Source organism: Seriola aureovittata, chromosome 19, assembly GCF_021018895.1.
Source record: "Seriola aureovittata isolate HTS-2021-v1 ecotype China chromosome 19, ASM2101889v1, whole genome shotgun sequence".
In the NCBI taxonomy this organism is placed as follows: Eukaryota; Metazoa; Chordata; class Actinopteri; order Carangiformes; family Carangidae; genus Seriola; species Seriola aureovittata.
In genome coordinates this window covers 3537391-3563567 of record NC_079382.1, presented here as the reverse complement: position 1 = coordinate 3563567, position 26177 = coordinate 3537391, and the positions used below count along the sequence as shown (strand labels likewise).

The window sequence follows — 26177 nt, the reverse complement described above, 5'->3', positions numbered from 1 at the left end:
GTGATGTCTGTATACATGTAACGACCCCCAATTGCACAGATGCAGCAATTACTGTTCAATACAAACACGAACCTTAACTTTACCTTCAGACAGATTAATGTGGAAGCAACAAATATTATATTTCACCTTTGCAGGCTTTTGGATACAGGCAAAACTTTCTAATAATTATTTAATTAATTTAGAATTTTTATGGAATTTGTTGAACAAATGAACTGCATCGAATAACATCAGACTTTAAAAAATATAACTTTGTCCAAACTCAATAACACTTCGGTGTTCCCTGCTGTGCTGTTAGTGGAAAATAAAGTACTCACCACTGCTGTCAGCGATTTTATACCCATGCGCTGGGAGGACACGCCCCCCACGTTCCCACCACTCACAGGGCAGAAAGTGATTAGCCCATCGCGGCTGTCTGTCACGCCTATCTACCGTAGCTTCCTGTGTGAGCCGTTGGACTCCGTCTGTCTGCAGAGAGTCTCCGGTATGGACAGGCGCCTTACTCCACAACTTTTTACCGGAGATTTTACCACTGTTATTCTACATTTTACACCGTGTATACTTACTGGACATGGATTTCTGAACGGAATAAGCCGAAACTGAGCTCGACGTGAGTTACTTCAACCGTTGAAATTCATTTTTTGTTGTTCTAGTTGTTGAAGGAAGAGGGAAAATGCCAGTTGCAACTCTTCTGCCTTTTACCGCGACCCCGAATAGGAAGTCTGCCAGCCCGACCTCTTTCAGGTTGACAGAGAAATTTATTTTGTTATTGGTGTTCAGCGCTTTTATAACCCTATGTTTCGGGGCCATTTTCTTCCTACCGGACTCGTCCAAGCTTCTTAGCGGAGTTTTCTTTCATTCCTCCGCGGTGGAGACCAACACCCGCACCGGTCCGGACAGCAGCGACTCAGGTTCGGCTGGAAACGACGAGAGGGTCCTGGCAAAAATCAGGAAAGACCACGAAAAAGCTCTGCTAGAGGCAAAGGATACTCTGCAAAAACGGCCCGACGAGATTAAACAAGACATTATTAATGAGAAGGAGAAAGTTGCAAAGGAGAGTATGGGTCAAGGTGGGAAGGATGTCAATAATTTACCTTTCGTTGAGTATCACCGCCCGCCCGGGGCGACTGGGCACGAACCTCTGGACCCCGAAACCAGGGAAAGACGGACTAGAATCAAAGAGGTAAGGATCTGTTGAGCTCTCGCACTGTACGTTAAATGGAGAAAAACGTCACTCCAAACCCCGCGAAATATCTGACATTTTTTTAAATTTTCTTTGTCCTAGGTCTGTTTTTATCCACAATAGAACATTTTTTGAAACGTAAGACGAATTAGGCATATCCCCTCTACAATTCGGCACACATATAAAACACCAGCGAGCACTAAAGTGAATAAAATTATAACTTTTAGGAAATGCTCGCCTGAGAAAGTCCCCGCCGATGTCGCTTACGTTATACCGCACATTGCTGTGGCATTAAGTGTACAACAAGTATACAACTTGTGATCTTGCTGAATGAAAGCTGACCATGGTGTAAACATTTCAAGCCGAAATTGGCAGAACAATTTGTAGTATTTAGCTTAAGATCTTGTGCCATGTTATGAAATCTGCTTACACCTGCTGGTGAATTAGACACGTTGATTTGGCCGATTTTTAAACGAAGTTCGGCGTGACGTTTTCCTTTACACGTAATTTAACAGCAGTCAGTTCCTGGGGGGAAATGGAAAGAATGCAGGCAGGATCCACCGCCCCCGTCCGGGCGGATCTACCTGTCTTTCAAGTCTCCCGTATCAGAACAATACAGGGCTGGCTCAAGACCACCTTGGATCGGTGAAGTCATGAAGTGGGGACATTGGGGGATCATGGATGTGGAGAGTCAAACACCACTATTAGCACTTCGCAGTTATTTATGTGATCCATGTTCAGTGTGCTCCACAGTTTGTAACCTGAAGATGAGGTACTTTAAGGAAAATGCGAATCCATGCTTCGTTTGATTATTTCCCATAGCAATGATTTTTTGTGTGATGTAATTATCACTAATTGGAGTCATTTACCATCATATGTATTTACCAAGATAGTGTCACAATGCTCCTGTATATCCCCTTTATTCTGTGGCTTGTGTGCCCCCTTATGTCCTCTCATTCCACACCAGTGAAAGCGTTAGCCCTGTAGCCTGCAGCAGGGTGAAAAACACCAACAGGTAGCATGTCTGTCTGATATTATTGTGTTATGTCATTGCACAGTGTGTGTGTGGGGAAACAAGTGGAAAGCCCAGTGGTGAAGTCTCAGAGGTGGTTTCAGGTGGCTGCTGATGCTGTGCAGTCAGCCTGCTGCCTTCTGCTGTGGTGTTATGATCCCAACTCTCCCTTTCTGAAATAAAATAAAATAAAATATCCTCACTAGAATTTTTAACCAAATGGAGGGGGAGAGAACTGTAGTATCTTAAGTGTTATTTCGGAAAAGAGTTTTCACATGGGGCTTTTGGAGAGCATTTCTTATAGATCTGTTCAGTGGAGTGATTTTCATTTCCATTTACTCATTCAGGTGTTAAACTGGTAGTCTCACACAGAGGGCCATTGAGTGAGTGAGTGAGCAGATTAAGGGTTGGTTTCCTGATTGAGCACATGTGGCTGGCGTATAGATATTCAGGTGGACTGATATTGGCCTTTCATTGAAAATCAGATCTCTGTGGGTCATTTGTGGCATAGAGCTCATATGTAGAAGGTCAGAATATGACTTCCCTGAACAGCCTCAGGGGTATATGTAGAGCTATCGTCAATATTGACAAAATGAAATAACACAATGATAGAATTGACTGAATACCCCAATATGGATAATGGATGCTTCCAGGATATATTTATATGTGAAAAGCAATTAATGGTAAAGACTAATCCGCTGTCTAATAATTTCAGGAAATCTTACCAGTGAATAGTAATGCACCTTTCAAGACCCTTGAAAGACAAGATTGAACTTATTAACAGTATTATGTTTCACAAAATGCTCTGAAATGTTCAAAAGATGATATTTTATAGATATATCGCTTCGGTGCGTGGTTGAAAAAGCCACCCTGAAACCTAATGTGATTAATTTGTGTATTTGGTATCATAGGCACACTGTTTGAAATGCAAATGGGGGACGCCTGTGACCTTAAGATGACATCACCTGCCACTAAAAGGTTAAGCAACCCTGCTGTCATGCTGTCAACCACATGAACCACCTCAAGTCAGCGAGAGGCCATACTGTTTACAAATTACAGTTTGCCAATAGTGCGCATCCTGTCAGCTGATTGTCATCACATAGGCTATGTCACAGGTGTCTAATGCATTTGTCATCACATTGGTGGCCATGCAAACATACAACCCCAGACATGAGGACTTCAGTTGAAGCAGCCTATGAATGAGATGTAGTCTTTCAATCCTAGTCAAAAAGTAAACTAACCTATAATTTATTACATCGTATTTAAAATAACATAAGCGTTAAGAAATACCTCTGAGTCACACAGAGACATACCTACCAGTCTTTAAGGTGGATTAAGTTGACTTAATGTCTGTCTTTAATCTGAAATTGTGTTAATTTATAGCACACATCATGAATTTAAAGCACCCATCAAAGACTCTCTAAATTCCAAATGTCCTCCCTCCAAGCCCTCTGTTTATGTCTTCAAACTCAACAATGAACTGTGTGACTCTGAAAACAACAGCAGCAGCGAGCGAGGAGAAAAGTCAACACATTACATTGGTCTCGTTCAGAAAAACACAACTCTTCTGAATACTTCCAGCGTTTGTTAAGGCAGCTATCTGTGTTTAAACAGTACAGTGGAAACACAGATTGTAACGCTGTGGGCTATTTTTTTTTTTTTTAAATGACCAAATATCAAGTTCATTTTATTCCGCAAAAAAAGGTACTTGGGCTGAGTGGCTCTGATGCTGCTTTTTGAGGATTTTAATAGCTCCAGCACGATCACTGAAATTTTGATTCAGGTCACTACATGCATATCCACTGTTTATTTTTAACATTTCTGCCATCATCAGCTGGGTATTTGATTTTGATTTCTGTAGTAAACTAAAAAGACCCAGCAGAACTTTAAATGGTGCTTTTTTGATCACCCGCTGATTACCTGTCAGAAGTGTTAGCAGCAGAATTTGGGGACCAAATTCAAACAAACTTAAAATAATCAATTCTGTGTTTTTACATGAGGGCTATGAGAGGTTAGTTTAGGTGGCATTGCATGCTGATGTGTGTTGTTAAGGGGCTTTATTTCTTTTTATACACTGCGCAGCAGACTCTTAAAAACATACTAATCCAGACTGAAAGGTTTTTTTTGTTGTTGCAATAACTAGGCATCAATCAGATCATGTCAACATATTGACCACCGACACATCTAAAATCTTTGGTGCCAATGTTTGGCACTTGACGCTTTTTGTCATCCAGTTGCCATTCCTGTGTGACAGCTGTTATGATTGTGAGGTGACAGTTTGTCACAGCAAGGATAAACTCAATTGTCCCTATGCAGATAGACTCAGCGTAATCTCGGAGTAAACTCACAGTGTTGTAGAAGTGGTCTATGACAGTGCAGTATTTTCTGAAAGGAAAATAAGCGCAAAAGTCTGCCAAAACCTCCAGCCTAATGAAGCAACTAATGAACACATTGTAAATGTTTGGGAGGAAGTGTAATCATTTGAAATACACCAGAAAGACTCAACTTGACACAGGTCATGTCAGACATGCCATACATATGGTGGAGTTGAAAACATTTATCGACTAAAATAACTAAAAAGCAACACATAATACAATCATAATACTTCCTCAACAGCTCGACATCGGATAGATTGTTATGACTTTATTCACTTGTAAAAGAGAAATAGTGTTTCTGCTTAAATAGTGTTCAGCTTATCTTAAAGCACACCATAGTCTTGAGCAATTCTTAAATAAATATCTTCTCAAACGGATCACATCATCCTGAGTGGCCACAGTTGATATAAAGTAATGTTGGTTATGCCTTGTGTGATTAGATATGACAGATGTCAGCAGGAGAGTTTTTATTTGGCTATAATAACATTCCCTGGTCACAGCTATTGATTTGGACCTTGCAGTTGTAGGTTACAAGGTGAAGTGCATGAAACCTGCAGATCTGTTCTGCTTTGATACGTGCAATTGAACAAGATCTAAACACAGTATAGCTGCTCATTTGACAGAGAAGACTAAGCATCCTGTCTTAGATTACCTGATACCACCATCATTACATCATTAGCGCTCCGCTGCAACTGCTGGAAATAGTAGTAATAGCGATTAATCTGCTGATTGCTTCCTTGATTTAGCAATTCTGGTCCATAAAATGTCACCAAAAAGTGACAAATTCTCACAGTTCCTTAGAGGAAATCTTGACGTGTCAAGATTAAGGTCACAACTTTCATTTGCCATTGTTCTGCTGACTATTTTTGTGATTTAATTGAATTATTGTTTTGTCTTTGAAATGTGCGAAGACAGATGAAATATGCCTGTCATAATGTCCCACAGCTGAAGGCAATGGACTCAAATGGATTAAGCTCTAGTATGATTTTCATTTCTTTTCTTGCTTTTGGGCTTCAGGTCTTTTTTTTGGAACAGTACTCTCCCTATCAGATGAATATAAATCTTATTAGTAGCTGTTATAAAAATGCCAGTAATCTTTGCAGTAATCAAATTAGACTCAGTAGTTGCAGCAATAGTTTTAGAAAAAGTCATAATAGTAGCATTCAAGGAAGTCACAGTTGTTAGAAGCGTCGGAAAATTGGACCTCTAGTAGTTGTAGTATATTGATATCTTAGTGCTACTGTGATTGGTTGATTTCCATCTCAAAGCCTCTGGGATATTACTGAAAGTTTTGTTCTTGGAAGCATCTTGCTTTTTTGTGCTCCTACTCATACATCGACCAAAAATAGCAGCTGGTTAATTTGTGCATAATGATCAAAGGACAAATAGGCTGACATTATTTGCAGTCGTAAGTGATATGACAAAACAAATTATTCACCTTATTGTTATTCAGATATTTTAAGCCATACCAAAGCATAGTTGCACCTGACAGCTTGAGGTTTAAAGGCTCACACTCAACTCCTCCACAGATCTCCTCTTATCTTTTTAATTTTTCAGCTCTTCCTTCAGTAAAGCCAGTATCTGTGTTGATTTAACACAGCCATGCAAACACACTCTTACATGCTCCCCATGACCCGATGGCCTGGTTTTTATTTAGCTGAGGCTTCTTAAGTTATTTGAAGATAAAGTTCTCTGATGCAGGCTTCTTACTCTGCCTCTCCACCATCTGACTCAGTTATCCAGGGATCTGCCCCTGCACTGTGTTGTGGTCTCAGTGGGTGAGCGTTGTGTTTGTGATGGGCAGAGGACAGGCTGCTGGGGCCCCTCTGTAAAGGATAAACGGCTTGTTGTTAGTGACCGCCACAATCCTACAATCAGCTAAATCTGTTTGTCTGCTCGAAATCAAAGGCTCTCTGGAGAACCCCTCCACAGCCCCTCCTCCCTGCCGTCTGCATACTGGGCTTTCACTCGCTTTCAGAGAGGCTGTGGAGGCAAGAGCAGTGGGGGGTAATAATGAAAACCTCGGCTGATAAACAGAAGGAAAATCAATGTGGATGGGGCAGATGCTGGATGCTAGAACACCTGTGTTATTTGACATAGTAAACTACTTTTCTATTTGGCAGTAACACGTTTCCTAGCAGCTGGAATGGATGACATTTCAGGATTTCATTGCAGCCATGGAATATATTGAAATTGTGAGTAGTTTTGAGTTAGACAGGCGTCTCTTTTCCAGATTGAGACCCAGTTTAATGATATTGTCATTTAGCTGATGCCTCAGGGAGATTGAGAGTAAGAAGGAAACAGAACAAACATGCGTAAGGAACGAGAGAGCATGTGGATTTAACTGAAACAAACTGAACATTATTTGGCTCTTATGTCTCCTAATTCAGTGTTATGCTGTGGTTCAGCAGTGTAGGTATGGAATTACCCTGGCAAATTGGAGGCTCTTCAAACAAAGACAATCAGAGATGAACCTGTGATGCTACATGAATATTTCAAAAGAATGTCAAATGTGAGTTGGTGCAGTTGCACTTGCGTCATATTCACACTTCCTGTGTGAAATAGGTATCAGTATGTATCACATACTGATACTGGAAGTTTGTTTCACATCCACAGCTGACACTGAACTGTATCCCTCCCTGGCCTGCCAAAACACACATTACCACACTTATTGCCTAATAATTTTCACAGGCCTTATTTTGAAATGACAGCAAACACTTTCTTCTCAGCGTCATCACAATCCAAGGACATTTAGTTCACTTACTGTACTAAAGAAAACATTTGGGGAACCACTGACCTTATTAAGTATATCAGGCAGATGCCACCACTGCACATTAAATATAGTTTTTTTTTTTGTCTATATCATTATAAAGTTCTGTGTTTTTGCATGTGGTTGCATCACTCAATCACGGCAGGCTGCCTCACTCACTTTTTAGTGCGACCTCAATCCCTGCCTCCAGGTTACTTCAGATAAAATGATCCCAAAGAGTCCTAGTCAGGTATAAATGTGGCATTGGTATTATTTAAATACTGGAGATGATACGTTTGGACTGTTGCATATAAACTGGTTGGTTCTGAGTTTTTATTGGTATTAATAGCATCTTGAAAATCTAAAATTACAGAGGTAATCTATTCCTTTTTATACTGGGGACTCCCAGGATCTCCTGAAACTCCCTCAAGGACTTCCAGGGGATGCCTGGAAATTCACCAAGATCCCCTGCTGAAGCCCTGTATTAATGGCAGCATTATTTTAATATAATAATAGACTTGTTGCTAATTGATAAACACACACTCACCTTTTCTACAACCTCTGCTGTCCTGTCTGACTCATCATCCCGCTCCTGCTGTGTGCGTGTGTGTGTGTGTGTGTGTGTGTGTGTGATGTGATGAGGTGGAGCTCGTTGTTGTTTAAGTATGCAGATGAGATGCAAATGAACGTTTGACTAGCCATAAGGACAGTTTGTTTGCAGTGCGTACTCCTTTCAGCTCACTATCTTAAAAGGACAATCGCTTAACATCCTGTCAGCCCGTCACCTCTGTCAGCACCTCCTCCTCTTTGAAATGCATGTGCACGCAGAGCAGAAACTAAGCAATGGCTTGCGTACACACACACTCATACACACTCACGCGTCTTGCTGTTCAGAGAACTGTGGATTACAGTCTGGTGGTTTGAATAGGTTTCTCCTGTTCGTCCAAAGCCGACCTTCAAGGAAACATGAAACGTCAGTCTTCTCTCTCTCTTTCTTCATGTCTCTACATGCCTGTCATTTTCTTCCTCCTTCTTTTCCTCTCTCCTCCCTCTTGTCATCTTCAGCCCCTCTTTGTGGTTATTTTCTCTCCCTGCTTCTCTTTTCTCCTCTTTTGCTTTGCTGTCTTCAGGATTGAGTCCAGTTGTTTTTATTCCCACTCTGAACACAATTGTTTTCCCCACTCTGCGTGCATGTGTGGGTGTGTCTTTGCAAATGTGCATTTGTGTATCACCGAAAAAAAAAAAAACTTCACCAACCTTTAGAGCCTGAAATAAAATTCTCAGTTTCTGCCTCTTTCTCGGGCTAACTTGGCATCCTGTAAGTCCTATTTCTGTCTCGGCCGTTTGGACTAATTGCCTCTGGTTCCTTGGTCCTACTTCTTTTCTTAGAGTGGAAACCAGACGTGTGTGTGTGTGTGTGTGTGTGTGTGTGTGTGTGTGTGTGTGTGTGTGTGTGTGTGTGTGTGTGTGTGTGTGTGTGTGTGTGTGTGTGTGTGTGTGTGTGTGTGTGTGTGTGTGTGTGTGTGTGTGTGTGTGTGTGTGTGTGTGTGTGTGTGTGTGTGTGTGTGTGTCAGATAGAGTTACTGCTGGCCCTTCCAGGTGCTCTGTATAATTGTCTAATGGCTATAATAGCTGTGGCTCCACAACCAGTTCTGTTGCTTCCTTCATAGGTGTGTATGTAAATTAATGTACTTGTGTGTGCTAATGCAGACAGAGAACTTCTGACAATGGAAGCCCTGTTCATTTCCAGTGCCCAGTTCTCATAAAGCGATAGAGCTGTGTTTATGTGGATCCTTTTAAGGCATTCATTTGAATAGGAGCCCAATCAGAATGAAAATACTTGCCTGGGTGCATTCACAATATTAGCTCATTATATGAAAGAGTTGAAACGATGAGATGATTAAGTTGATTGCTAGGAAATTAATCAGCAGCTTATTTGATAATATATAAATACAATGATGTAATTTTTCAAGCAAAAATTCTAAAGATTCATTAGTTCCAACTTCTCAGTGGTGAGGATTTGTGCATCAGAAAACTGAATATCAATGGAGTTCTTCAAGGCATCACTTTGGCTGTAGGAGTATTTTTCATTATTCTGACATTGTGCAGACCAGACATAACTGATAAATTGAGAAAATAGTCACTAGATTAATTGCTAAAAAAAAAATAAATAACAGTGAGTTGCAGCTCAAGCAGAAGCAGCATTATCTGGTTCTAGCTTGTTAAATCTGAGCATTTGTTAGTTTTCTCTGTTTCATATTATTGTAAACTGAATCATTGGGTTTTGGACTAAAAAACGCAAATTTGAAGATGTCACACTGGGAAATTGTAGAGTAAAAAATTTATTGGGAAATTTCTAAACCGTTATGCAAGATATCAAAATGGTATAAGCAGCGAATGTAAATTGTTTTGGATGAAATTATGAATTGAAAATTACCCAGAGATCTTATAAGCTAGTGTAATATATGAGGATGTCCAATGTCTACCCTGTGAAGACAAATCATGCTGTACCTCTAGGCCAAGGCTAGGACGCTAGCGAGGAGTATAAGATCAGAGTAATGAATATTGTAATAGTGTTATAAAGTCACTGTAAATATATAGTCCTAGTGGATAGCCTGCGAGGCTTTAGATATTTTAAATCCATATATAATAATATGGATTGTTACAGCGTGGCTCTTAGGGAGTCAGTGTGGATCGATTGTGGTTGGGTTTCAGCAGAGGTTGGAGGATGAGGATGAGGATGAATGTACTCGCTCTAGGTCCTTTGCTTGCGGCCTCCTGGCTCTGAGGTCTTTCTAGCAGGGAATTTAGACTCCAGAGTGACTGATGAGTCAATTTTGCATGTATACACACTCAAACTGTCACTGCACATCTTCCATGCATTTGTGTCTATGTGTGTATCTTGTAGCCTTTGTGTAGTCCAGTCATAGCCAGGGGCAAGCCCCAGCATCCCACACACCACAGGCCTGGATGGGGAGATGATGGTATATTAAGCTTTATTGCCTATACACTGTATCCATCTCCGAGGTACATCTAGGGCTTTAGTGCTGTTACTGTATCTACTCTCCCAGCTTCATTCCTGCTCATGCATAGTCATTGAGCATTAATTTGGAAAAGCTTGGAGCAAAATAAATGAGATGGATCGTTAGTGCTATTACCTAGTATTTGTGCTTCAGGTCAAGGCACGAGCAAGCCTTGAAGCTCGGATAGGAAACTGCACAAGGAGGACTGTACATGTACAGTACACCAGCTGAAATACACACACACATACACACATCGCCTTTACGCATTACAGCCACAATTGTCATGGACATGAAAAGTCATGGAAAGTTAAACATGTACTTCACACCAGCAGCACTGTACTGGTAGACTCTGCCTGCTTTATCAGCCACTTTGCTGCCAGCAATTCACTTTAAAATAGAAACTGTTGCCTGGTAAAATAGAGAAAGTGAAGGCTTTAAATTTTGGGGTTTTCTGCAGTAAATCAAATGAAGTCCTGATTTTTTTTTCAAATCATTAAAAAGTAAGTAAATGTGAAGCCAACACTACCAGAAAAATACTGGAAACTCAATCAATAATACTTTATCACAGGTCGGCTTAAAGAGCATTTTTTAACCCCAACGTGATTAGAGTTCCAACAAATAGTTGATTAATCAATGGTGATTGACAAAACATTCCTCGACTATTTTGAGAATTGATTTCTTTTTTTTTTTTTTGGTAAAAACACAAACCATGGCTTTAAATATGAAGATCTTCAGCTTTTCTGTCCCTTCTTTGATAGTAAATAGAATTTATTTTTTGCCCTTGTAACTGTTGGTTGGAAAAAACAAGCAACTCAGGCCTCGGAAATTCATACATTTTAATAAAAAACATGATTAATCAATTAATTGAGAAGATAATTGGCAGATTTATCAGCAATGAAAGCACTTTGGTTAATTTCTGGGAGTTTTGTGTCTTATGACAATAATTGATTACACTGACCAGATATCTTAACAGCAAAGTTTGGACTGTGAATGCAGAGATATTGCTATTGTAGAATTTATAGGCTGACATCATTCAGATACCCGGGGTTTTGCTTTGTTGGAGTACCAGTTTTAGAAAGTTTATATTTTGCAAAAATTAGACAAAACTGTTATGTTTCCTCTACAATGTCAGCACTAGGGCAAAAGCCAGTTAAGTGCATTTTTGCCTTGGGCTTCATTTTGGGTGTGGTGATGCATGAAAGTGCCAGGTGATGCAATTTTAAACAGTTAAGACTGAATGTTTTTAAGTGCTGCCAGTGTGCCACTGAGGTTAAATGAACATAATGTGTTGTGTGTTATAAATCTGTGTTGTATTGTGCCCATGGAGGTTTGAAACGTGCTTTCAGTCATTCGATGGAAATATAATCATCCAGTCAGCTAATGTTGCAGTGCCTTTAACGTACACTAGACAGAAAAAGAATTAGTGCCTGAAATAGCTAGCAAAATGAAATGTCAGTAACAAGTCATCAATAACCCTTCAGGCTCGCTGCACACATCGTTTGAACCACCTCTGTCTAATGCTTCAGTCCACTGTTCTCCACTTACAGCTTGTTTTTTAAGCTTCTAGAGAGCATGTACCCCCAACATCAACAAGAGCCAAACATAAGCTGGTGGACATGCACTTAAACTATCAAAGAACAAATACACAGAGAGACATACTGCTCTGCTTACCTGTTGTTTTAACAAAATCTGAAGAGATTAACAGGCTGGGCAAAGGGAAGAGTGGTGGTGTTTCATTTATTTATTTATTTTTTACCACCCGGACCTCCTGTATGTACAAGCTGACATTTTCAGCTAAAGGTGACTGTGGAGCTTTGCTTTTCTTTACTGAATCCTATCAATACACCACAGGCTTTCGCCTGCAGTAGGAAATGGACCTGGTTTTCTTGTGTGTGTGTGTGTGTGTGCGTGCGTGCGTGCGTGCGTGCGTGCTCTTCCACTTCCTGCTGTGGGCAGCTGCTTATTGACAGACTCCAGTAGCTCTACAAATGTGACCATGTTTTATTTGGTGTCTGTTGGTTTCTCTCCTCTTTTCTCTCGCACTTATTCTCTTTCAGCTTCACACACTTGTCTCTCTTTACACACAAAAATCATAGTTGTACAGTAGATTTATTTTACTAGTGCCTTCCATTTATTAAAATCATCTTAATTATCACTTAACTAGAACGGCGCTTAGAGAGCACAGACCTCCGCTAAGGCCAACATACACCAGACCTCAGAAAAAAAATATCATAGTAAATAATCTGTATCGGCCCCAATATTTGTTTGATGTGTTCTTCCCTGGTCCATGCCCCATCCCTTCACTAAATTCAGTGCAAATCCGTTCAGTACATTTTGTGTAATCCTGACAAGTCAAAAGACACAGGTTAAAACATAACCTCTTGGTGGAACAGGAACTTAACAAGTTAAGAGAAAGCTATTATTTGAGAAATGTCTTTATTGATATTTTGTGAATGTGATCATATTTTTGTGAGTCCTTCCTGGTTTCTGATCTACCCCCATTTACTGCGGTAGTTTGTTTAGCTGCTGTTTGCTGTCAATGAAAATCTGTCAATCTGTTTCACATTAAAACACTTCCAGCAGTTCAGAGGACAGAATCCCTTGGCTTTCACTGTAAGGTATTTATTGTGAAACACATGCAGGAAGTGTGCTTCATTAACAGCAAGGCAACCTTAAGAACCATTATAGTATTATAGTACACTTAGTTCTCCTCTTGTTAGCCTTATTTGCCTTGACTTCAAATTATTGTATATTCTAAAATTAAAATCCTATGTTATACAGAATGGACAAAGAGGAAAATATGCCACACACGTCCAAGCTCTAGGTTCAGACATACTGTGCATTGCTTTTTGGATCATTAGCAGTCTACAGTAGGATTGCAGTATTATTAGCATTTGTATTGCTATAGACAGTGATGTATGCTGAGCAGAGCGGCCTCTCAGCCTCATGGGGCTTTGGGTGAACACACACATGTAAAATCTATGGGCTGGCGTTGCCATTAATGACCGTGCCTTGTGCGATTGTCGCAGCTGTTGGATTTGTGAGGCCAGGAGGTGCAATTTGTCTTGTCTGGCTTGGAGATCGTATACTGCTAGCTCATTAGCATTCAGAGGTTATTGATTGCTTTCACAATAACTCCCAATTTATTGCGTAATATTGGAGAGCAATTACATTTTCAGTTTTGCATAGCACAACATGAAACTAGGAGAAACAATAATGTGGTCAACCTGTCAGTCAGAGGTGGTTTAGAGTGTTGTGTTTTGATCTTTTTGGGTTTGGTAAAGGACAATGAGGCGTTAAAATGGCAGGACACATCAATGTTATGAGTAAGACGCTTCATATCAACACAGTTTCTCTCATACTTTCTCTTTTAAATGTTCCTAATTAAGTTATTTGTATGGAGTATATGATGAGGTGCTAAAGAAGAGGGAACAGTGATTTTCTTGAAACCTTTTCCTTCCTGTTCACAAATCATCACCGTCTAATGAAAGCCACATCATCAATTTGGTGATTTTGAATTTTTCAGATAAGCTGATGATGTTCCTTCATTGGCTGAGAGAATTCTCTGACTTCTTAAGCTAAAAAAACATTTAATAAGACATTCAATAATCTGAAGTTGAAAACATCTGTTTTCAGTAACTCATGAAAAGCTGATGTTTTGGAGATCCATTGTTTTCTTAGGACGGGGACGAAAGGTCTGAACGAAGTGTTTCGTCAAATTAAAGTAAAACGGCACAACATCAAGTAGATGTGAGATACAATTCATTATGTATCTGTTTGAGCACAGTGTGAATGTGTTAAGGTGCATTCTTTTATCTTTTTTTGGCACTCTTGAGTTTTATTTTATCTATGAGAGTGTGTTAGTTTTCATACCTGGTCCTGAAGAAATTATATTCAATTTCTTTATTTTTGTATAGTTAGAATGACAAAGTTAAACTTGAACTTGAAACTAAAGAGCAACGTAACCTCATTCACCGGGTACTACCCAGAGCAGACTTATTTGGCCAGGTCTGGTCTAGCACACGGTGCAACACAAGAGCCGAGCTAACCTCCATGTGAAATACCAGAGTTTATTCTTCATACCAGCAGCAAGTTGCAGCACGGGCGCTTTTATATTTTGCCAACCGATGTCAACTTGAAGGAATTTGTTATTGTCTGTTCTCACACTAGACCGGTGTTACTAGACATGCCTCACAAGGAGCGGGAGAGAAGTATGATGAACACTGGTAGAGGAAGAGGAGGAGGTGTAGGAAGACTGCTTGCCAAGGCTGAAACAGTTTAGTAGAGTTAGTTTTGTCTTTATTACAGGAGCTTGAATTAATGTTAAAAAAAAATACTGTAATGTGTTTTGTTCAAGTTCAATAATTTGTATATGAAGAATGGGACAAATAATTCATATTATAAGATGTTTTTTTTGTTTAAGTCATACTGAAGCAAACAATAGGCGGGTTTCCGCCTTCACTGCAGATAATTGAGCTCTGCTTCCTCTTGGAAACAGCTCAGTAAATGCAAACAGTGCTGAAAATCGATAGTTGGCTACAAAACAGCACCAAATTTACAGGCCATCTAACGACTGCATGTGAATGCGTTGTTCTGTTCATCGTTCTTCTCTTTCAGCAGCATTAAGACAGAGTTTTCAATGTAAAAATAAACGCATACGTACACACACAAAAAGACCAAATAAATCGTGCAGATGTTTCTGAATGGAAGTTCTTCTTTCGTGCGGCATTAACTGGGGTTTGAGCCAAGTTTCTGACCATTATGCACACATCTGTTGTCTGAGATGAGCTCATTGTGTATCGTCAGCTGATCACATTTCCCATTCACGGTTGTGTTACATCACGCTCCGGTTTCCCGTTCATTCACTGTTTTTGAAGCGGACCCACCTTTGTACACTTCTGAAGGCAGATCTGTGATGTGCAAAGATGTGATGCCTCAAAGACACACTCGAGAGGGACAAATTTTGCCTTTTCACATTCCCCGTCAACAAGTTGCCAACTTTTTCCTTGGCAAATATGAACACAAACAGGCTGCTTTCAGATGCTTGAGCTGGGTTGGATTTGAAACCCTTCAGGCTGTGAGTCTCGAGAGGGGATATAGTATTTTGTGACCGAGGCTTGTAGCCCAGTGATGGAGATGGGTGGGGGAAAATGCTCTTTGATATTCAATATTAATGTGTCCCAAGCACTGTGGGGGTTATGGCCAGCTGATTTTTTCTCCCTAATCCAATTCGGTCTAATACCCAGAGTCATAGCCTGTCAATCACATACTCCATTTATTTTTCAATCTTCTCTTCCTTCCTTCTCTCCCTTTTTTTCCCATGTGAAGGCTAGCATTTTAACACTGCAAGCTCTGCCACCCTGCATATTGTATTAGCTAAGGGCCTGATAATCTCTTGGTAGGATGTGAAATTTAAGGACCATAAGAACCTGCTTATCTGAGTATTAGAGCAGTGTTGGGAAGTGAAGCATCCTGACATCACATCCACCAGCATCATTCATATACAAAACACAATTTCTTTATATAAAAAGGGCAGAATTAGGTAATTACATTTATTTTTTACATTTGGTGAAGATTCATCAGGATTTGTACAAGTACTTTCGTCATATTGACTGTTGGACACATGATTAAGGTTTTTACCTTCTTATAAATAGACAGTCAAATAGAGCAACAGGACAGTGTAAGCTTGAGACAAGGTTTACATTCCTGAAAGGCATTTCCTTAGGCCGCATTGGTGTTTTTTTTTTTTTTTGTTTAATTAGTATCTGATTTACTAAGGTTGCAGGTAATTACAAAGTCAGCAAATGTGAGTGCCCTCTGGGCACGCCGTGCAAGTGATAGAGAGCCCAAAAGTGGCAGCACAGTGGTGGAATTTGTGTGAGATCAGCAAGCTCAGGAATGAAGTGTAAAATGTAGTAATGCTGAAATAGTAATATTCTTCAATCACTACTCAACTCTAGCTGAGAAAGAAACAAAAGAGATTGCTTATAAATGCAACGCAACCTCAATAGAAATGTCTCACAAACAGAGTGCATGGTGCCAGAGTGCATAAGCATCTCAGTGAATGTCAAGTTTAATGACCACATGGCCATAACTCCCTGTTCGCTCTTTGTTTTGGCATTATAAAAATGTTCATTTGGTATTACTGCTGTGTTTCTCTTTCACAGAAGCTCTTTTGTTGCTGTGGAACTTCAGTATTACTTTTCTGATCTTTTTCTTTTTCTTTTTTTGTTGTGTGCTCATCCACTGCTGTCACTATTGCACTGAAATCTTACCTAACACATTCTACCATTTAAGTAAAACTGTGAAACAGTTGACCTGAAAATAAGGTGGAGAGACTTTTCCATGCAAGGCAATGATGCAGTTTGTGTGATCCTGCCTCTGTTATTAAGGAGTGAGGAGCACTTAATCTGTTACTTTTATATTGCCAAAAGGAGGGAGAGAGTGGGACAGAAAGGCCTTCACTCAGGGACACACTTACACTAATTCCATGATATGGGTCTCTAGAGCCTTATTGTGTTATTTTTGGAATAAAACTTGTAATTGCAAACTAAAAGTGCCAAACACACAATGCTTCAAACTTGACACCATGTTGGTAAATGAGTGTTCACAATACGAAGGCCACGGTGTCATGTCCCCAAGTTAAACTGTGTAACAACTGAAGCCGGGGCCCTCACGTTACCCTCTCTAAATGAACAACCGTTGGTTGTCGTTGTGTCTTTATTGTTTAATGGTCATAAAAATAAACTCAGGAGGGCATTTATGACCCACTGGGTGCTACTGGTAAAGACTTGTATAACCTCTGATTTGTGTTTGTACCCCCACAGGGAAAACTGTTTGTTGGTGTTTGTCTTTATTCAAGTGACTGCATATTTAGTTCCCTCTTTGACCTTTTAGGTGTCTTTTGTAGAGCTGGTATTGCAGCGTTCAAGAGATAATTTGTTATTAACGGACTGCAGGATGCTGATAACAAACGGGATCTGGATTTAATTTGACAAATGATCCCAGAAAACCCACATTCACATCAAATTCTCCAGCTGACTATAGCAGAAATCCACCCCTAGAAGCTGCTGGTGTCCTTTCTAAAGCCGACTCACAAAGCCGCTTCTGCACTTCTGGGAAAATAAAGATTATGACTGAACTGATCTGTTGCACAAGAAAAGGGGAAGAAAGGATTTGGGCTGGCCTTCTCCAGCCACTGCACTAATAGTTACAAATGGAAGAGTTTTAAAGTGTTTTAGCTGGCTAAAGAAGATGCATTGGATCTCAGCCCAGCTGGTGAAATAGAGAGGTCTGTAGGCTTCTAGCTGGGAACTTCACGGGACTATTTCTCTTGCAGTGTGTCTTCATGACTGGGACAGAAATATATCTACAGAGAAAAGGCCTGTTCTTGTGAAAATTAACGAAAACTAGTGCAGTGCCCAAACATCATCTAATTTCCACATCGTAGCTGTGTTATGTTATGATATTAAGAATAATAACAGACCCTATTTGTCCTATGCCTGATCTGAAAATACTGGAACACAAATTCAAAAGGACTACTGTGACACATACACTCACTCACCAATGTATTAGGAACACATAGATAAAGCTAATGCAGTATAATGCAACAGCCCTCCAATAAATCCTCCTTTCATAACAATCATAATGCTCAGTTTTTATTAGTTCTGTTTATGATGATTTTGGAGGCTGTACTTTGTGGAGCTGTTGAACTGTGCTGGGTTATACTGATAGGTGTTCCTAATATTTTGTCAACCTTAATTCATATAAATGGGATGGAAAAAATATGAGGAACACCTCTGACTATAACCCAGTACAAGTCAACAGCACCACAAATTACAGCCTCCAAAATGACCAGTGAAATAAATCAACATCCTCTCAAATAGAATCAATAAAAACTGAGGTTTTATTGGAGGGCTGTTGTATTATACTGCATTAGATTTATCTAGGTGTACCTAATAAATTGGCATGTGAGTGTAGATTAATTTAATTGCTGTGTATCACGCCCTTTCCATGAACTGGAGAATCAGTTTTTTTACTGAAGAACTTAGAAGAAGACTAAGAAGACTTAAAACTGCAAAAGGCTGTGACATGGATTTATTCCATCACTGGGGTGATATGCAGCTAAGAAAATCACTGGCAAATGTACTTTTGCATCACCAAGGAAAATATCTGAGGTGATTTACAGACTGTAACAACAGCCTGTGACGTTCGTGTAAGTAATTGTCTCACTCATTCATGGCCGTTAAAGGAAACAACAACCAACTAACACCGTGAAATGAAGCGGGGTGTAACGTTACCATAACAGCAGCGGTGCATGAATGACTTGCCCTTGCCTGCTCGGGTGAGGATAAAAGGTAAACAACACTGTGCTGTTTTGCAGCCGCTGTGTATGAAGCAAACCTCTGGGATGCTTTCACTTCAAGTGACCGTTCACAGCTGTTGTCCTGCTATGATGAGCTAGTTCCGATTTGCAGAGCTTTGGTCTCTGTCCAAAATACTCCCACATTTCAGATGAGCCTGTGCAGGTTCTGTAGCATGCTTTGACTGAGCAGAGCCATCTTTAAGATGGGGCGTGGTCCTAAATGCCGATGTCGGTTATGTGGATGCGTCGCCCCAGCCCTAACCGACTGTAGTTTATTGTTTCTGGAGAACTGCTCATCCAAAAATCTTCACAGTCGCCAATGCACTTCCTCAGGTCCAAGTTTGAAGTCAATTGGATGACGGCTTGTCTGAAAAATCCATGGACAGACAGAGATTCCTCCATTTATGATTAGATTTCTGTTTTACACGCTTCAACTTGGAAAATTTGCAGCACACATCATTCTAACATAAAAGAGGTTATATCGTCAACCACAGCTTGTAAGACTATTTGCAGTGAGCAAACAGCTAATATTTGCTTAATTTAATAACCGTCTAAACATTGTAAAGTTAATATATCAGGTGAAAATAAGGTACTTAGTACAATGAAATTACAATAAGCTCACGGTTACTGGTATCACAGTTGAATGTTTGATCCTCTAAAAGGTTGGGTAAATTTAAAAAAAAAAAAAAAAAAAATTAGGGAAGTAAAATATTTTCCTAGCTTATGGGAATCCATGTTTAATGTTCTTCAGGAATTTAATATATTATTCAGCAGTCTTAAACTAAACTCTATTTGAGCAGGCAGTTTTTTATCACAGCAAATTACATAGTTGCAAGTATAATGCAAATTGTGCAGTAATTATGGCTGGGAATATCCAGGTATTTTCAGGTAATAAATTTGCCTAAAAGATTAGAAAATGCCATGGCAACTTTATTATCCCTTTTTAATGCATGACTTAATTACTCTCGAGTGGAGTGAATCTAATTTGGTCTGTTTTGTAGTGGAGACGTGGTCTAATTATTACACTATCACAAATTTGAATATCATTACCAAGAAAATATTGGGCATTGTGAATATGGGAAAAAAAAGGGGAAACAGAGTGAGTTTGGTGAGAGCCCAGGGCTTTTATTTTTATGTTTGAATGGACTGAGCAGTAAAAGCAAAGCATTTTTAAAACTTGAATAAACCCATTTTTTGTGAGTTGGGTGAGTGGGGTGTAAATGTTATTGATTATTATTATATTGTAGAAAGTGATTGCATCAGCAGACAATGTCTCTCTTTGCTGATTATTGGACCCAGGAGGTTCCAAATTTATCCAAAAATAATGGATACATTTTGAACCTCCTGGTATGGATAATGTATCCATTATTTTTTTGTTAAGTAATTTATTGTAGAGCACGATATTGGATTTTTGGGGCCGATACTGATATTACGGAGTAAAAAAATTCTGATATCATTATATCGCCCAATATATACAGTGTGTGTGTGTATATATATATATATATATATATATATACTTGTGAAAAAGATGTGTAATGAAAGCAGGATATTTTATAGTTTAACAATAAACTTTATTGTCCAAAATGACATCAGTTCACTGAAATGGTAGATTTAACTGGGAATTAAATAAAATAACTGTAAAGATAAATAACTATAAATAAAAAACATGAGAACAAATATGTATAAATATGTGTGTATTTAACTTGAATGAAAACAAAGGATCAAATATACATAAAAAGCTGCCTATACAACTTGACTGCTTCTTAATAAAAGTATATATCATATCAGCGCATACCGGCGAATATATGCGTTGATACCGATATATCTGTGATAGGCCAATATCAGCCAATTAAAATTGGGCTCTAATTTATTGTTTAAAGTATAAGGAATTTTTTAAGTTGAAATATTTTATTAAAGGAAAAGTGCTGAAAACGTACCATTTCCAGCCTCTTAATTGTAAACAATATGTTGGGTTTCTTAGTCTTCTATGAGAATAGATTGAATATTTTTGGATGCTGGACTGTTCGTCAGACAAAAGAAGGCATTTAAAGATGTTACCTTCCACTATTGTGACTGTGATGTGATGGGCACTTTTCACCATTTATGTACATTTTTAGACCAAACAAGCAATTGATTAATCAAGAAAATAATCAGCAGATGAATTGGTAATGAAAATAATGCACTGTGTGGTTGTATGTACGAGTGGGCGATTTGGCCTAAAGATCATATGACAGTCTTTTTGAGTTGAATCACAATCCATGATCTCAATCATGATCTGCATCCTATTTCAGCTCTGGCTTTATTGTGAAAGTCCTGACTGGAAGTTGTGATTAGTATCTTTCCACCACTTTGATGTTTCTTATGAATGTTAATCTGCTTGTCCATATTCCTCGCCAAATTGTGTCACAACCATTGACACTTTTTGCTTAGTTCATATGGAGTATTTGTTTGGACACCTCTGTTATTTATTTATGAGGTGCTGTATGTAAGTGTTGATTTGAAAGTTTAGTTGCTGCTAACAGCTAGCTCCGGCTCGTCCCGTGGGCGGCCTGCAACTCCACCTTCTTGGACTGCAGCTGATGACAGTGGTTGTTATTGTGATGTGGTGGAGAACTTGTAGGCTAAATGTGCCACTACGAGGCTGCAGAGCAGAACAAGGATGAATGTCGCCAACTGCAGTTAGCGGGCTAGCTGTTTAACAGTTGACGAGGGGCTGTTTAGCATTAATTAATCTTTCAAAATTGAATGTCTAGATATGCCAACTTTTAATGATGCAGTCTGTATGATTCACGATATAAGATGATATCAGTCCTTGAATATGTTTCCTATTGCAATTTCATCACTGTCCCATACGTGTTTGAAAGCAAATATAGTAGAAAAGTAAAAGCCATAATAATGTGGATGAGGAGACAAAAAGCTTTTTAATTTGTTTCTGTCAAATGGCTAAAATGAGCTGTTTCCAGATTTCTCCCAAATCCAGCTAATCCATATTCTGTAGTTATTCTCCATGTTGTCAGCCCAAGTCATTTGAATGGAGCACGGGGTATATTTTCTGGCATTATCTGCTGTTCTGTCCTCATTCCTGCCAACCTGTTAAACAAATGAGTGATGAGCTCAGGCCCCGCTGCCGCCTGCCTCCTCTCCCGCCTGCTGAATTGAAGCGGGGGATGGATGTAATGGAGGGAGGGAGAGAAAAATCAATCTGCCTTTCACAAAGTCTTCATTAGTTTGCCTTTTGTCATGCGGCTGGGTCAAACCCAATTGGGCTGCTTCCTACAACCTAGAGAAAGGTCAAGTCAATAAATGTGTGTGTGTGGTCTGATACAGTTGGGAGAAGCATTACGCACTACTGGGAGGACTGAAAGATGTGTTTAGCACAATGAAATGAGAAGGAAGAACTTTTATAAACCTTTAAAATGGCCAAATAAAATAAGAAAAAACATATTTTCACAGCTGTTGAGTTGAGTGTGAATAGAACTGTGTAAAAAATATTTGAAATGTGTTTTCCATTCACCTCATGATTAAACATGAATCACTTGTTAGTTTTTGAACACATATGAGTTGTGCTTCTTCTTTTTTTTTGACTAAATATTTATGAACATGTTATAATTTAGTTAAAAAAAAAAACAAAAAAACACTTGTCCTAGCTCCATAACACATGGCTGATGGCTGCTATGAATTCATTTCTGGGCAGATAATGAAAGTAATCATACCACCAAGACATCAGTGTTCATGTTTTGATTGTAACGTCTCTGCTGTCAATAATTGTGCTCCCACTGGAGTGTTATTTTACTACTAGAACCAGGTTTTTAACCAAACAGTTGGTCGCAGATATACTGTACACCCCCCCTCTTCACTGTCATCATTCTCTCCTCTCCTCCCCAGACTGCTGTCAGCTAATATCGATTAGCGTGTAATGTTGCTGTGCAGGTAGGCTTGGTCTGTTGACCACATTATCAACACTGAGCACCGTTAAGCACCAATCAGGCTATTGGGAATGACGCATTTTATGACCCGTCAGGTCAGTGAGTCTTGGCACTGGCTCGACTTGTTAGGAGAGTGGGGACCAATTAGGTATAGAAGAGGTCTGATGGTGAATCTTTTTTTTTTTTTTATTGGCCTGAATTTATTGACTTGGATTTTACTCAGTGGATCATTGATTAGTCAGTGGTGGAATGTTCAGTTTTTTATGATGATCATATTGGATTTTTCTTTACAAAAGCTTTGTGATTGATTTGAAGTAGTTTAGTTTATCTGATGTGTCAAAGCAATTTGACTTATTCAGTATTATCTGTATTTGCTCGGTCTTTGCTCTGTCTGCCCGATAATGTGACTCAGACTCTGTGGTTCTCTATTGAAAAGTACAAATACAACACTAATGGTTTCCCTGCTCACATATCTGCCCTCTCAAAATCCTGCTTTGCTTTACCACTAAATAAAAGACATCACCCGAATGGTTGTGGTTGGGAGACCCACAAGGCCAAATGAACCGAACCAACTGGGAAAATGAACAAGAGTTTGTTCGTGTTAGGAATGAAAGTAACTTAAGCACCATGCTGACTTTGGACTGATCTAATCAGTTCACGTCTTCACACTCCAGCCTCCAAATACAGTAGAATACTGTTGCATTATTTGTCTCTTTTTGAAGAAAAGCATGGATTGCTTTCACTTATAATGATCATAAACTGTATGAAAATATGAAATGAATCCCCTACTTTGGTCTGACGGTGCAGTGCTGTTGCCTTGCTTTTGGTCTCATCGTCTCATCATCAACATTTGGCGTTCAGAATCAGTGTTTTGGATGGCGGCTTGCAGGGCTTGTTAGATCTTAAACTTAATGACGAATCAAATAACTCGTAAACACCGATTTCCTCGGTTTCCGTGGTGTCTCTGCTCTTTAAGAGGTACAACAGAAACTGAGGAAATTGGTGTTTAGGAGTCGTTGTTGTTCACTGTGTATTTGTTACTGCTATTTCCTGTTTCTCTTAAATACAAAGCTAACCTTTTAACTCTCTTTGTGTACAGCATTGTGTTTGGTGCAAAAATGGACTTTCTAGGATGCAGTGCTACTGAATTACTTCCTTCAAGAGGGCCAGAAAAAAAGTGTACTCCCCTTTATTTAGCAAGGGAACCTTTGATTTGTTCATCACTGGTGGATAAGTGTTTCTTTAAAATGGAGGAGAAAACCCAATTCATTCAACAATACCATCTCAGACACTGTGTGTGATAAAGCTGACTGTGTCATTCATTATTGAACAGCTTTCCTTTTAGTTTGTCATAATAACGTCTTACAAAAACGTGAACATGACATGAAACATGTTTTCAGCAAACTGTAGTTGAGGGCAGTTTGTTGCTGTGTGTTATGGTTGTTAAGTGTTTGATAGTTTCACTTGATGCCCGTTTGATGGGAGTAGTACAGCAGCTGCAGCAAGCCATCATGGAAAAGTCTGAAACCTACTTCTCTGTCAGTAGAGACTGTGGGGAGGCAGCATCCTTTTTTTTCCAACAATACAATAGTGACCCATATATGGTTGCTGAAATACTAAACCGCTTAGGAAATCCCTCACTGATCCCTGAGGAACTGGTCCCTAAGCGGAGAGAAGGATATTGTCCTCCGTCTCCGAGCAGCGAGAACATGTGAGGAGACGAGGTGGAAAAATGGTTAGGTGGTGGGTTTTGTTCCAAAATGGCATGGGTCAAGAAGCAAGTTTTGTAAGCAGAAATGTCGGGGCTCCTGTGGGCTGTGTCTTTTTAAAGATTTGTACCGCTACAAAAAGATCGGTGGCAACAAAAACCTTTTCTGCTTAACTAAGACAACACACAGGGGAATTGTACCAGGAATAACAGGTGTCACAGTTCATCTGTCCTTAGGGTTGATTGCATTTGTGTTGAATATTGTTACGATTACGCAAGGGAAAGTACACCGGTTTAACTGCACCTTATTTTCTTTTACCTTTTTTTTTTTTTACTTTTTTGCATTTTTGTAGAAGTAAACCTGGATTCAGTTCAGTTTAACTCATGGTTTATTGCTTGATGCTTATTCCATGCTTTTGATATTTTAGTCCCCACAGAGACTTATTGATACCTTTATCAAGCACGTAGCCAAACCTGAGTCTTCTTTGAAAATCCCAAACTATGACCATTGTCAAGAGTGACATGGAGAGTAAAATCAACTACAGTTGTTGTAGTTTGTGGTGGTGGAGGTTTGTACACTCTGGTTGTGGATTTTGGCTTAAACAATACAACAACAAGAATATTCAGGGTTTTCTAAGGCTTCACTGAGAAATATAAGTTCATGGAAATTGCAATGGAGGTTGGAGCGTTTATCATCTGTTGATTATATAAAGAATTTAAAGAATCATATCAGGGTTTTTCTTGTTTGTATCAGTTCGTACCCTTGATATTACTGCTAACCATTTTCAGAATGTCTTGAATACCTCCCACCTACCACTCCAGCCATTGTTTTCCACTAACCTCTGTATGATAGGTCAACTAGTCAATCTGCACTTTTATACAATAGGTAACTTTGAAAATAATAAGATCACACCTTATATGCACTGTGACGAATTACATATCTCAAGTAAGTTTCTGCAAATTGATTTTTATAGCATTGTGGAAACAAATAGCCATCAGGGATACAAGAGGACGCACTGAATGGAAATCCAAAACATTACGGCATATTTGAAAAATGGTCATCACCAGTAATTTGAAATATACATGATGTAGAGTAAAGAGAGCCTTAATTTGTGAGACGTCTCCTATAAAACGACCCTATAGCTCATCTGTACAAGCAGCTCATTATGACTCATTGTTACATTTCATTGTATGGCAGCTGTAGTAATTATGAAGGGAGCAAAGGAGGAGATCAGGGTGACGTTAAAGAAGTTGTTTCTCCGTCTAAACCCCGTCCAAACTATAACTGTTCCGAAGCTTAACTGCATGTTCTTTATTGTAACCATGACGGCGATGGCCCAGTACATCTGCTGCCATACGGTTGCTGTGGATCGCATCAGATAGTAGTGTTGTTGTTATTAGTGGAAAGCTTGGCCTTTGTTTGCCCTCCCATGGCTTACCAGTACCTTTTCACTTCTGCAAAATGTTGCAGCTGCACCACCATCACCAGAGAGATATTTGCTCCTCCTCATGACACTGCAGCTCACTGAGGAAATTGCAGCACCTGGGTTACACGCCATTATATTTGTCATTCTAATTATTTGTACCTGGACTCATCTGCATGCCACATTTTAGTTAATACTGCACACACAGGTGGGACAAAATGCACTGGCAATTGCCTTTGTGCTGTGCCCGGAAAAAGACTAATTGTAATAGTGGACAGTTTGAGCCGTCAAACACAGGCGTAGTTAATAACACTGATAATGGCTTAATTGCATTTTGCCAGTTGCAGGTTATGTGCTGGTATTGTGAACACTGGCTCACTGACGTCTAACATAACAGCCCTCATTAATGTTATTA

The 26177-nt window shown here is 39.4% G+C and overlaps 1 protein-coding gene across 1 annotated transcript in view; it reads left to right on the top strand.

The window, feature by feature from the left end:
* The first annotated feature begins 476 nt into the window (after nt 1-476).
* Nucleotides 477-26177, top strand: part of man1a1 (mannosidase, alpha, class 1A, member 1) — a 141122-nt gene continuing 115421 nt past the window's right edge. The window contains exon 1 of the mRNA XM_056405112.1: nt 477-1180. Coding sequence (XP_056261087.1) covers nt 671-1180 — 510 coding nt within the window. The 5' untranslated portion in view covers nt 477-670. The remainder of the gene's footprint in view (nt 1181-26177) is intronic.